The sequence below is a fragment of the Corapipo altera genome, unplaced genomic scaffold (genome assembly GCF_003945725.1).
Source record: "Corapipo altera isolate COAL_440 unplaced genomic scaffold, ASM394572v1 1, whole genome shotgun sequence".
Taxonomy (NCBI): Eukaryota; Metazoa; Chordata; class Aves; order Passeriformes; family Pipridae; genus Corapipo; species Corapipo altera.
In genome coordinates, this window is record NW_020884873.1 from 17,194,164 (window position 1) to 17,208,010 (window position 13,847).

Here is a 13,847-nt window from a genome sequence, read left to right on the forward strand (position 1 = left end):
TTACCCTTAGCTTCTGGCTCTAATTTTTTTTACTTGCATGTATCTTGTCTCTTAGGTGTGTGTTGGGAAACACTACCATCCTGGCTGAGTTTGCCACCGATGAAGAGGTTAGTCGCTTTCTGGCACAAGCTCAGCCCCCTACACCTGCAGCAACCCCGAGTGCACCCGCAGCAGGCTGGCAATCCCTGGAGACAGGACAGAACCAGACAGATCCAGTTGGACCTGCTTTGAATCTCTTTGGTGGGTCAACAGGGCTTGGGCAGTGGAGCAGTGGTGGCGGCGGTGGCAGCAGTGGGGGTGATCTCACTGGCGCTTCATTGTGGGGGCCCCCAAACTATTCTTCAAGCTTGTGGGGGGTCCCAAGCGTAGAGGATCCACACAGAATGGGCAGCCCTGCTCCCTTACTACCTGGAGACCTTCTGGGAGGAGGGTCGGATTCAATCTGAACTTAGAACTTTCAACTCTGACCTCGTGACCTTTTTTGGAACAGCAGCAGCACTAACTTGACCTTTTCGTTTTTTTCAACTTGCAATAAATACATTTATAAAAGGAAAAAAGAAAATGGAGAAAGAAAAAAAAGGTGGGTCATTGACAGACTGTCTGAGCACATAGTTGCCTCCCTTATATAACTTCAGTTTTTTCGTTTGGAATATGAATCCAAAAAAGAGAACATATCACTCTTGAAATACTTGAATCGTGAACGCCAACGTAGAAAGACAATGTGAAGCAAGTACACATACCATTTAAATTTAAACAGAAAAAATTAAAAAAATTAGTTTCTAGTTTTTCACTTTTTCATGTTATACGGAAGTTGTTGCTAAGAAACATATATACTGAAAAAATAGCTTTTTAACTTTGTTTGCACTGGGTGTGTTTCCGTCCTTAGGTCTACCATGTTGGGTTGGGGTAGGGGAGGGGTTCAAGAGAGAAATGGGGGGGGGGAGGGAAAGACTTGACGGAGCCTCACTTTAAAAACAAAAAAAAACCTAAAAAAAACCTAAAAAAAAAAATTAAAAAATTAAAAACCCACAAAAAAAACAAAACAGAAAAAAACAAACAAACAAAACAAAAAAACCAACACTTTGTGATTGGCTGGTTCATAAGTACCAGTGTGTTCTGGCACATGTAACTGCCCACGTGTGCTTGTTTCTGTGTGAGTGCGTGTGCACATGTTTGTGTGTGTGCATTTTTTTCTCTCTATATATATAATCTTGAAACGCTGCATTGCTGATGGTCTACGGGCTGGCTGGCCATCTGCATGTCTTGATTCTGAAAACAAGACAGGCATGGTGGAGTCCCTGTGGCTGAAGCAGAATCCAGTTGGGCTGGATTAAAATTTGTTGGTAGGTTTTTTTAAATTCATTTTAGCAGGGTGCTATCTCAAGTCTGCAGATCATACAGAGTGGATAGTTGCTTCCTAGCCCTTGTTCTAACCCTGTGGTAGAGCAGAACACTGCCATATCCAAAGGATTTGGTGAGAGGGGAGACAATGTTGTCTTTTGAGTAGCAGTGTCTTTATTTATGTCTGCATGTGGGGGTTTTGTACTGAATGAACCCTAGAATGTTTGTTATATAATGCAAGCCATTTATTTCTTCCAACAAGGAGAAAAGAGGAGGAAAGAAGACATTGCCATTTTTTGTGCAGCTAAGACAAATGTTCTTATTCAGTCTCTTGCAAGCTTCAGTACCTTTAAAAACAATGAGTGTTTCTCTTTTCTCCCCGAAACCTGAATAAGCACCCATATTGATTTCAGAGGAATCCATCAAATGCTTGAAAGTCCAGCCCAGCCAAATTCGCCTTTCAATTGATTTACTGCTTGTATTAAAACTGACAGAAAACTAAATCGTGTCAGCAGACTGCTGGCCGGCCTGCCTCATCTCCTGAAAGCACATGCAGCTGACTCCTTCCTGCGTCCTTCATGGTGAGCGTTACCTGTGCCAGGCCTCGGTGTCATTACAGCGCCAGACCATCACTGACAGAAACGTTTACTTACGAATGTTCTTAAACCAGTGTGTACTTCAAAGGTTTCCTTTTGTTTCTCTGTGTTGTGTTTTTTCCTGTGTATGTGGTTTTGCTTAGGGAGTATATAACTAGCGAAGACTTTTTTTTTAAAAGTATTGCACCTTTTTGTTTTTTTGTTTTTACTTTTTCTGTACTGTTGCTTTTTAATTTCTGTATTTAAGGAAAGGTTTGGGGTTTTTTAGCATCAGTGTAGTAGTACTCTGGGCAGGATAGGGGTGACCTATAATCCACAGTGATAGCCAGTGTGTGCGTGCGTGTGTGCTCTGGGAACAAAACTTTTTAAGACCTGTTGTTGTGAAAAGAGTTGTAGCAGACTTGAAGGCACATCCCTTGACATGAAGCAGAAAGTCTTTTATGGGGGTGGGGCCAGGAGAAGAGGGAAGAGAGATGCCGGTACTTTTTCCATAAGTGCTAGGACTCCGTGTGGCATTGTCTGGCCGTTACGCTGTCTAACAAAGTGCCGACATTCTGTACCAGCATATACCTGTCCATTCCAGCCCTCAGAGGTAGCAGTGCTTGGGCTTTATTACCTGATGGAGCAGGGAGGATAGGGGAGTCTGTTTCTTAAGCGTTTTCATTGAAGGATATGACCGTGTCTGATACGTTTAAACTCTACATGTGGGTTTGGTGGGGAGAAGGCAAAGCAGGATGCAAGTAATGGAGTGGGGGTGTGCGTGTTATGTGTGCCTGTGTGTGTGCCTGTGTGCTGGGGTGGGAGGGAAGGGCTAGGGAATTACGTGGCTGTTTTAATTCGCCCTTTCTATGTAAACCCAATGTCACAAGGAAGACTGACTGAGGGAAATGCTGCATATACACATGCCTGTAGATTTGTATGCAAAGTGTTACATGGTAAAAAAGTACGAGTAGGTTTGTATTTGTTTAGTAAACTGGAGTGTGCAGCATACTCTGGCCCCTTTGGAATATACTTTCCTGTCATGACTCCTCCTTCATCTATCCCACCATGCACAAAGAAATGAAGTGCTCTCTTTCAACTCCTGCTATCTAGCTAGTGGCCCCTGCGTGCAGACATCCATAAAGCTTTGTTTCTAGTCTCTGCTCGAAGACCAGCCACGCTCGGACACACAGAGCAGGTTCTTAAAAGTCCTGTGCCAGCAGTACTTCCTAGTGAAGCACCTTTGGCCTGAGCAAGCCAGTATCTGTTCTGTCACATGATTTTGCTGTACATGCTGGTTCATTGCTGTGTTCCACCCTCACTTCTCTCTCCCAACCTGCCCTAAGGTCCCTTTTCCTGCACTTTGGGCTAGTTGAGTTCATTGCGATACTACGGTGAAAGCCGGGTGCTAGAGCCCCTCTTGTTTACAAGACATAATGAGGGATTTGAAATATTTAAAAAGAAAAGCTAAATTGTTCTTCCATTGTAAGCTTAAAGGGAAAAAAATTAAAACGTACAAAAAAAAAAAAAAAAGACCAAAAAGTGCATATATATATTTTAGATGAAGACTAACTCTGGGAGCATTTAACAGTGTTTTTGTTTTTATTTTAACATTTTATTTTCCTGCTTTAAATTTGCAAGCATTCTCAGGAATTCTAGGGTAGGAAGCCAGTTTTTTGAAGATGGTTTATTTAACCTTATCCTAGATAGATGGCTGTTTCTTGTTGATAAACTTTTACAAGTTCCTGAATCTTCAAAATGTTTGAAAGTTTTTACTTTAAAAGAAAAATGCTAAAAAAAAAATAAAAAGAAAAAAAAAGACAAAGAAAAAAATCTCCAAATGTTACTGTCAAGCGAGGGATCAAGAATTTTAAAGACTTTCTAAATTAAAGTACATTAAGAAAACTTCTCAATATCAGCAACAGGAATTCATTGCAATCTTAAACAAGTTGTGGGAGAAGAAGGGTTATCATTATAGTGCTTTATTACTCATGCAGACATGTGTGCAGTTGCATGGAGAAGTGTGTGAATGGAAATCTGCTGTTCCCTCTTGATTGAAACTAAACGAAAATACTCTTTAAGCACCTTTTTTAAAAGCAAAGTGAAACTATAAACCTTATTAAAATGCAGTATAGTTTAACTGAAAGGGTCCTCAGTTAGGAGGACCAGCAGGAAATACATGATGGTGCTTCTCTGAACCACTTCTAAGTAGTGCTAAAGAAAACCAGTGCTGACAGAATACTGAGTAATGAAGTAGGTTTATTATCCTGCCTTTTTCAGTACAGAAAAGGAAATATGAAAAACTCCAGTACAATGGAAATCAACTTTGCTGTTTTCAGCTATTTGGTCAGTTTTGTTCCACACTTGGAGATCTGCTGCTTGCTTTTCCTCGCCCACCCCTCCTCCCGGTCTTTGTTTTATTTTATATGAGGGAAATACCTGTTAAACTCCTCTGTTCACCCTGTTGCTGCTGGCTGTCAGGGCTTACAGTCTTGAACTTCAGAGTTCAGCGTTGGGATGGCCAACTTCTGTCTCCCAGCTCTAAGGGTCAGGGGCTTACTGCGCCTGAAATGGCCAGACTCAAACCACAAAAACCGCGCTAGTGCCTTTTTACATGCACCCACATGCCCTACGGTAGGGGAAGGGAGGGAAGGTGAGGCAAAGTGAGGCAATATAGCCACTTCATGGAAATAGATGTACCCCTTCTTAAGGAAAAAGAGCATGCTGCAGAAGCATGTTGTGCAATGAGTTACTTAGTAGTAATTGAGATTTTATTATTAAAGAAATCAGATGCCAAATTCTTTTTCATAGCAGTTGCCCAGTGTTTTCATGTTGTGCTGCGTGTGCATGTGAGTCTATTGAAAATAATGCATCAGTAGTAATAATAATGTGCTTTAAAATCCTGTCATGGGCCAGTAGAAGGAGGGTTTACTTAGGAACTTTGGGATTTTATTTTTTTGTTTGTTTTACGGAGAGAATTTGAGTGCTTTGCCAGAGCTGTGTTTTATCAAATCAGCAGTGTCCTAAAACAAAAGAAACCATAGAATTTAATAAAAAAAAGCCAACAGACTTGACATTCACTTGTAAGTGGGTTGTGACTGAGTGCTGAAGGGTTGACAGTCTGGAGTTTCAGCAGTCTGCTGGGTCCAAACCTATTGTAGTACAACAGTCTGCTCCTCCTTTCCTAAATGTGCAGTCCTGTAAGCCTTAGTGACTGTCTCCTCAGTGACAGTTTCCCTAAATTGTTAAAGTAACATTAATCTTGCTGTTTTCCAGCTACAGTTGACAGATTTGTATGGCTTAGTCATGGCACTCCTAACTGTGCTCTTACGAGTGCTGTCTGAGCATTCTGCTAACCAAACTTGTCTGCTGGGGACAACCATTGCTTAATGTTGTAAAAATTCTGCTACCATTTGAGCTCATAACAGCAAAAAGTCAGCAGGAATTGATGGTAGGGTACTTTTGGGCTTTTACAAAACTGTTCCAGGGAGGGAATCAGTGGCAGTGTCTTGTTACACATATTGGGAACGTAGGGAAAAGAGGCTGGGGAAAGCACAGCTTGGAATAGACTATGGGCATCTCCTTCCAGATAAAAATCCAGCCACTTTGCTTACCCTACCCTTCAGTGTCTATCAAGCTGAGAGTTTTTTAATGATTGATAATTTTTTGCTCCATTTGAGGATTTTATTTTAGCAGTGACAACTTAAGTCTAGCGAGGGGGAGGAAAAAAAAAAAAGGGGTACAGCTCAGAAACCTGTGTTGAGACCTGTGACATTTACTTTGGAAGAATTGTCATCTTTTCCCAGTGTTTTTATGTTTCTGCCTGGACACGTGCCCAGCAGTCGTGAGAGTGGGTTTTTTGTTGGTTTGGGGTTTTTTTACAATCACAGGGTGTCAGGTTTTCCTTACAAGTTTTTTTTATTGTGCTTCACATTAAGTGGCTTGTGTAATGAACAAGAATGTTAAGCCAAGTATGTTTTTACCTCTGCAATATAAACAGGATATTTTCAACAAGCTGGGTGGTATAACCACCTCAAAGATTAAATAACAATTAAACATTTATATTAAGTTGGTCTCTTTTTTTTTTTCCCACTATGAAATTTTTAAGCATTTATTCCTTAAAACTTTTGCCGTATTTTTTCTCCTAAAAATGTTGCCACATATTCCAGTTTATCTAAATATGTATCCAGATAGTACTGCAGGGGGTTTTCTTGGTTTGGTTAGTTTTTTGGTTCATTCTTTATTATGTTTAACTCTTAGGTTTCTGATTCTGTTTGTGCATCTTGTTTTCCTGTTGACTTTAAGAGGAGCGCTGTTTGTGTATCTGAGGTACCCAAATTTGACCAAGTCTGGTCCGGGAAATCAGGAGTGATCCTCATGTGAATTAGTCCTACTGACCTTAAATGCATACTGCTCGAGTAAGGGCTCTTTGTATAAATAAACCTTAGCTGATCAGGGCCAAGGTAGCAGATGAGGACCTGTTGTATTTCCAGTGCAGCAAACATCTGTGTTGCATATATCACATTCACTGTAAATCACGTGACTTTAGTATCCAGGTTTCTCAAGTGGATTGAAATGCAGGTTTTGTGGAGGATGGTTAGCATCTCAGGGTACGAGTCCTGATTGAGTAAAAGATAGTTTTTTCTTTCTAAAGATGTAAGGTTCCCTTAACAGAAGCAGCTTTCTTAATTGTAAATATGCATGCATGCTTTGTGGGCAGGAAGGTAATACCAAGATAACTATGTTGAAATTAATTCTGAAACAAAACCCAACAAACAAATGCCATTAAAATGCAACTTTGGTCCTGAATGTGAAGCAACATACACAGAATCTGTTGGTTTGTCTGAATTGATTTTGCACAAAATATCATTTCAGTTCTGTAGTCTATTTGCCGCTATTTTGCAGTTGTAGGAACTGATACTGTTAGGTCATATCAGTCATTCCCACTGTGATCAAAAGACAGATATTTAAAACCCACACTGTTTCTTTCCCTTCACCTCCAGTACTAGGCTTCCACCTGTGGCAGAAGGATGTTAACAGTAATGGGAAGAAGTATGTGAAGTTTCCCAATGTAGGCAGAGCTGTTTTTCCCTGTTGTCCTGAATTCACATCCAAACCTAAAACACAGAGCAACAATTACGCTGTAGCTGAGCTGTTGGTTGGATTATACAACAGGAGCTGAACTGGAGACTTTTAGCAGCCTTGCTAGTTCATGTCCTTCATAATGTTTTGCCCAAGTGTCCCATCACTGTAAATACCAGTGTTGCTGAATTTTACCAAAGTTTCCCCTGCAGTAGATAATAGAAAGCAGGTCCATTTTGTGATGACTCACAAAGCAGAGCTTTGCCTACTTCAAGGGTCTGTCTACATTGCTGTTATAACTGAGTCAGGGTCCTGTTTAAAATATAGCTCTCTATTCTGTGGTGTTAGTGACTTTAAACTTTGTGATGTAGTAACTATAGCTTCTAATGCTTATATGAAAAGTGATTTAAGGTTTCATCTGTGCTACAAAAAGCACCACAGCTCCTGGTGGTTTGGAGCCTATTTTTAAAACTTATCAGGCTGCAATAGATGCTGTTTCATCTGTGGCACGCAGCAGACAACAACCGTTTGCATCCATGGTTTGCTTGCGTGTTGCTTTTCATCAAGCTATGCAGGAAAGCTTTTCTCTAGAAGTCTCCCAGAGTCCTGTGCTATATAAGCAAGCTTCTAGCAAATCAAGTGCCCTCTGCAAAAGAGCCATTTTTGCCCTGTATGTGTGACAGTTGAGACTGGTAACATGCAGCAGTGTTAGGGTTCCTGTTAACTTTGTAGCGAGAAAGGGAGTTTTTTGACTTGACTCTGACAGCCTTTCTGTAAATTAATACAGAGCACTCCAGGGAAAAAGAAAAAGAAGAAGAAAAAAAAAAGGGAAGAATGCATTGTGCCAGCCAGCGTTAAGTATTTAAGTATTTTTGCAGCAAACATTCTTGACTGTGGTGGGCGGAGGGGAAGAGACTGGAGAATTTTGCATGAATGCGCAATACGAGGAGGCACCGCGTGGCAAGAAATGCCTCTTCTTGGGTATCGGTGTGTGTTGTTACATTCACAGAACTAACTTCCTCATTTTTTTAAGTTTGGGGCTTTTTTTAATTGAGAGAAAGTGGAAACTCCTCCTGTTTCAGATGAAACACAACCAACCAGAAGTGAACATTTTCTTTATCATTTACTGTTGAGCAGGTTGCACAGCTTGTTAGAATAGCTGTTTTAGTGACATGGTTATGACATTACGTGCTTTCTTTCCCCTCCCTCTCCCTGCCAGATATGGCTTACCCTTTCTATATAAGGCGCTTGTGTGGGTTTTTTTGTTTTGTTTTGGGAACGTGTGGAGAAGAAGCAAAATGAAGTGAAAATGCAAGCCAAGGTAGAACAGCCTTACTTTAGGGGGTAGCCTTACAACAGAGCTTTATAGTGAGTGTGCTGTATTCCAAAATATGTAAGCCAAAAACAAAAAAAGCATTCATTTATGCAAAAAAAAAAAAAATTAAGAGGTGTTGGAAGACTTCTTTATTATGTACCTTTTAAAGGTGGAGTAAGGTCTCACCAAGTGATAGATTATTGTGATACTTCTTGCTGGGTCAGTAGGAATGGGTCGGGGTATAAGTGCTTAACATTTTCCTCTTATGTTTTTACAAGCAGTAAGTTAAATGTGGTATTTATGAATGTGCCTTTGTGAGTATAGTGACTGTCTAATTGAGGAGACCACTTGGGCTGGAGGGGAGACAATGGTCAATTTATTCTTTCAAGAGGTCAGACATCGAGATTGCAGCCCACTGGTCCCTTTTGACAAGCATCATCTTTGGGCTGGTCTCTACACTGCACAATACGTATTCATATGTGGTAGAGATTGGGGTGGGGGGTGCAAAGGGATATCATGTGATGCACAGAAGCTGTTGATAGTTTTAGGCTAGTCTGCCGTTGCAGGTTGAGTTTGTATATGTATTTTGTGGCTTCTCTTTATGTTTGTGTGCATGAGTGTGAGTGTGTGTAGCTTTGTTTTTTTGTAAGCACTGGAGAATTGAAACACAGTGATGTTTGAGACAAATTTATACATGTAGAGAAGATGATGTTTTGTAGCTTCTGTTAAATAGTGGGTGCAGGCACACTTTTACCCTCTCTGCCCGAGTCCTGATAAGCAAAACAGGAAAAGTTTTTTTTCAACCTTCAACTTCCAGCACACTTAATGTTGCCATTTAAATGAACAGGGTATTACACAAGAAGAAAAAAAAAAAAGAGTTTTTGAAATGGTGAGGTAGAAGTGTTTAAAAGGAAAAAAATCTGAAGTAATTTTTTGTTTCTTCAAAGCTGTTTGTAGCTAAACATGGGAATCTGCAGTGTCTCCTTCCATTTGTTTTTTTTTTCTCTAATAATTCACCTCTTCGTCCCACCCAAAACATGAGGTGTACAAGATCAAGAGCTGTTGTTGTAGCCCTTCCTAATTCCCACCCTGAAAAGAAACTCCAGTGGGATGCCTCAGCTCTATTCAGGAAGACAAAGAGAGGAGAGACTCTGCAGTTTTCTTTGCTTCGCTCTCATTCCTCTCTAATGGCCTTGAAATGTATTATTATGCAAATGTGAATTTTGATACTGAACTTAAGAAGAGGTTGTTTGTTCTTTTTTCAAAAAAAAAAAAAGGTCCCATATGTGGTCAGCATTGCTTCTTTATTTTGTAAGTGAATTGTAAACTATGCATTCTGCAAAGGGGGCGTAGGGGACAAAGATACTTTGCTAAACTGTTCAGGAGTTTCTGTGTCCATGGTATATCCATTATAGTTTGGGGAAGTGGGGAGGTGATGACTTTGAAATAAGGAATTGATAAGAACCTCTCTTTGTCAGACATTGGCCAATAGGTAACTGAGCAGAGATGTGAAAAACTAACGTTGAGCGCAAAACAAAATCAGCTCTCAGCCTTGCACAGGGATGTGAATTCTTGCCACGCAGTGTTAACCCAGGGCCGAAAGGGTGAGTGGGACACCAGCTCTACCTGGGGAACTATCTACCGCCTCCTGTGTTCTGGCCCTTGCTAAGCTCAGGAAACATGGTGCCATGGGCACTGTCTTTTTTCGATTTACTGCTGGTTTTCCATCACAGCAGTCCTCGTGCTCTTCCAGGAGAATTAGAACATAGCTGGTCCTTGATATCTACACTTCCTTCTCCCTAAAGTTTTCTTTGCTGCTGTTTCTGGCACAGCTCATACAGTGGCGGCACAGCTGTGGACAAAATGGCGGAGATGGTACTTTCTAGTGCTGATCAAAGCCCGACTATGAGGACTGCATTTTTTCAACATCAGTAGCTACCAGTGCTTTGTTGTCTGATGTTACTGCTAGTGACTTAGCATTAATGTTGGCAGTGTGTGAAATTCTAGGGAAAGTAGATTGACATGTAGACCAGGTCCTCTCTATTTAAAAGAAGTTATCCTGTTTTTACTAAGAGGTGATGTCATAATGGTCATAAAAAAGGATTTACCTCCTCATGTCTCCAAAATGCACTCATTGTGGTTTATGTATGTTCCTTGAAGCTTGCTGAGTTTCCAGGAGCAGTCTCCTCAGAAAAATGCAGATCTCATTGCCCTCTCTGTTATTGTAATAGGGACCTTTTGACTTGACTTTTTCCTTTGTCCATGGTGAACCATGGTACCTGCATTATCCTTGGCATTATCTTAGGTGTAATATCATAAACAGATTAATCTGCCTGTATTCAGTGTTTTCATGCAGCAATGTTATTTTTGTTGACATTCACAGTACTGTAATAAGTAATAGACTTGATGATCCCTCTCACATCTGTGCCTGCCTTGCAGATGTGATCTTATCAGGGTTCCACTCTGTCAGATTGCCTTTTTAAAAAAAAAAAAAAAAAACCAACAAAAGGAAAAAAAAAATCTGAAGTTTAAAATCACTCACTAAGATACCTCGTGGTACACTTCCTTCTAATGTAACCTTTTTAATCTTACCTTTTCTTCTATACTTGTTGGACTTTTATTTCCATCTGTTATCTCCTTTGTAAAAGGGTGTTTGAACTTGTGGTTTAGAGCACAGGACTCGAAGCCTGGAACTCCTGAATTCTAACATTGGCCATTACTCTTCCCTTGCCTTGGGCAAATCATTTAACTACTTTGCCTTTGTTTTTTCATCTGTAAAGCGGGGTTGTTAATAATACTTACCTACCTCACAGGGGTTTTGTGAGGATCAACTAGTAATGTTTGTAAAGTGCTTTAAAGAAAAAAGCATGATAGAAGTATTATGAGGTTTTCACAGCAAGTTTTGCTCTTTTTCACGTTGTTTGCTTGTGCGGAGGGAGATAACCCTTTTTTCTCTTAATTGTTAAAGCCATCAAACACTCAGATCCTAAATTATGGAAGTTGATGGAGATTCAGTTACTCAAACTCCTCCTTCTTTATGCCTGTTTCCTTCTACTGCTCTTTTTATATAGTTGTGCCAGTGTTGCTACAGGTCACATGTCTATAAGCTTCAAAACTGAAGTACTTAAAGCTTGCTGCTTCTTTCACGAGATCACCAAATCAGAATAAGTTTGTGTACTTTTCCCTGCTATTAAATAGCATTTTTGGAAATGTCATCTTTCAAGTAGACACATCTTATCCTGCCATCATGAAGGGGAGGTGGTGGGTGTAGTTTCAGAGAGGGGACTGTAAGATGAAGAACCTTGCTCCTTTACGCTGCTGCTCCAGGGATAAAGGGCAGAGTAGCTTTCTGTTTACTTCCCTGAGTTAATTTCAGTGTGTTACCAGTCACACTTCAAATGCAGTGTCTCTTCTTGACCACATTATACAGAAGCCATCACCTGCCAATAAAACGTAGGAACAGAGGGAATGATAGTAGATGCTGCTTGTGTATATGCCTTACAGCTCTCCTAGAACGTCTCTGGGAGAGTGGTGGGGGAAGAGGTCTTCATTGGGTAAATCCCACAGCTGTCAGGGAACCTCTGCTGCTTTCTCCCCTCTCAATCATGTGGTCGCTGCTTCTTCTTTCTTGGATGTGCGTCTCAGGGATGTGCATATGAGCCCATGCCTTTTGGAATTTGGCATTTGATATACCAAGAATATGGTTTCTATACCTTCAACCTTTCTGTCTGACACTCCCTGGTCCTCTCTGTCCTGCATTTCTCCCCGTGGCCTTAGGAACATGTCTCCATTGTTGCCCTGTGCCACCCTCTCCATCTCTGCCAGTAATCAAGATGAAGTGTAAATAGTGATTCTGCAGAGAAAGAAGCTGAAATGATGCATGTGCATCTGTGGGATTTACACACATCTGTATCTTAGATTTTTGCCACACCTGCTCTAAAGCACGCAGAACATCTGATGCACAGTGCTTTTTCTTTCTCATCTAGAAAGCAGAACAAACAGCAGTATGACTCTGATGGTAATTCTGTAATGTTTACTTCATTTGACAGAGTGAAATGCTAAGTGTTTTCCCCAAAGAACCAAAAAACCCCCCACCTTCTAACAAAAGTAACCAAATCTAATCTTTCTGGGGACGAGGGAGGGAAGGGGAGGAGGAGAAGCAGTGACAGGGGAGCGTTCTGATCTATTTTCATCTCCACCGCTTGGCTGGAGATATGAGATGCTGCTTTGAGTTCCACAAACATAAGGGATTATGTTTACAAAGGTAAATGCCTTCTACCTGTTCAGGAAACTGGCTACTGGTGGGCATCAGGAGTTTAGAGTTTCTCTTCATTGTGAACAAGTAATGAGAGAAGGGTGTGTCTGGAAGGGAAATGGAGAAATAGATTCATTTCATCTAGTCTTCTTGGTAAAATAATGCCACCTTCCTCTGTCCTTACTAAATGGAGGAATGAAGTGGCAGAACAGAAAATCGATGATGTCCAATATGGCTGGATTAGAAAAGGCAGCTTTTCTACTTTGCACATAAATAGGTAACAGGAAGGTACAGCTAAAGTCCTCTTGCCTGAAACACTGTCCCCCAGAAGCAGACATTGTAATAATAAAAATAGTGGCTGTGTGTATATTGATGCTATTTGCAAGTTACCTGTAAGTGTTTATTTTTTTTCTTATACTTGAAATGGCTTTCTTTACTAAACTCTCACCTTAGTTCTGGTTTCCCCCCTCCTACTGTAGTGTGCGGTAAAGAAAATTACAGGACAAATGGGGAGAATGTAGAGGAGATGACACAATGTCTTGCATATCCAGGTTTCATCATAATTTCCATCCCACATTCTCAAGACATGTTTAAACTTCCTAAGGGTTTTCCATGGACACAGAAACTCAGCACTTTAGAAGGTGCTCTTGTATGGCTGGCTGCCCCCCTTTTCCTCCTTTTCTATATTTTTATTTTACTTTTAGTATAGTGGTACTTAAGATCACTGGTTCACTTAAAAAGAAAAAAAACCAATAAGATGTTTAAACTCTACTAATGTACAAATAAGCTGAAATGTTGCATTTTTTGTGTATTTTTGCCATAGCAGGTACTGTATTTCTCATGCTGGATTTAGAAAAAAAAAAAAAAAAGAAAAGAAAAGAAAAAAAAGGGTGATGTTTTATTGGAGTGTGACAAGTTAAGAGTAATAAGGAATTAAGTCGTCGTCATTTCATTGAAACTGAGAGATGGTGTAATACTTATATAAGTTTTCTGAAGGTTTTTTTTTTGGGCTTTTAAACAGCTTTTTTCGTTTTTATTTTAATTTTTTTTTTTTTGAAAGATATGATTGTATTATGTGCAACTCAGTTGCTTACATTATAACTACAAACTATTTTTGGGTTCCTGGAAAAAAAAAAAAAAAGACTAATAAATGTGTTTGGCTGCTAAGCATTTAAAGCTCGTATTTTCTGCACGTTTTGTGTCCCCTTGCGCGTGTCCCTCAGCCGCGGCCATCTCGGGGCCCCTCACGGCGCGGCGGCCTCCGAGCGCCAGGGGGCGC

The 13,847-nt window shown here is 40.4% G+C and overlaps 1 protein-coding gene across 17 annotated transcripts in view; it reads left to right on the forward strand.

Annotated features, from left to right (window-relative positions):
* Nucleotides 1–13,736, forward strand: part of TNRC6B (trinucleotide repeat containing 6B) — a 140,772-nt gene extending 127,036 nt beyond the window's left edge. For all 17 annotated transcript variants that reach the window (XM_027662926.1, XM_027663042.1, XM_027663024.1 and 14 more), the window contains one exon: nucleotides 56–13,736. In XM_027662926.1, coding sequence (XP_027518727.1) covers nucleotides 56–446 — 391 coding nt within the window. In that variant the 3' untranslated portion in view covers nucleotides 447–13,736. The remainder of the gene's footprint in view (nucleotides 1–55) is intronic.
* Nucleotides 13,737–13,847: the final 111 nt, after the last annotated feature.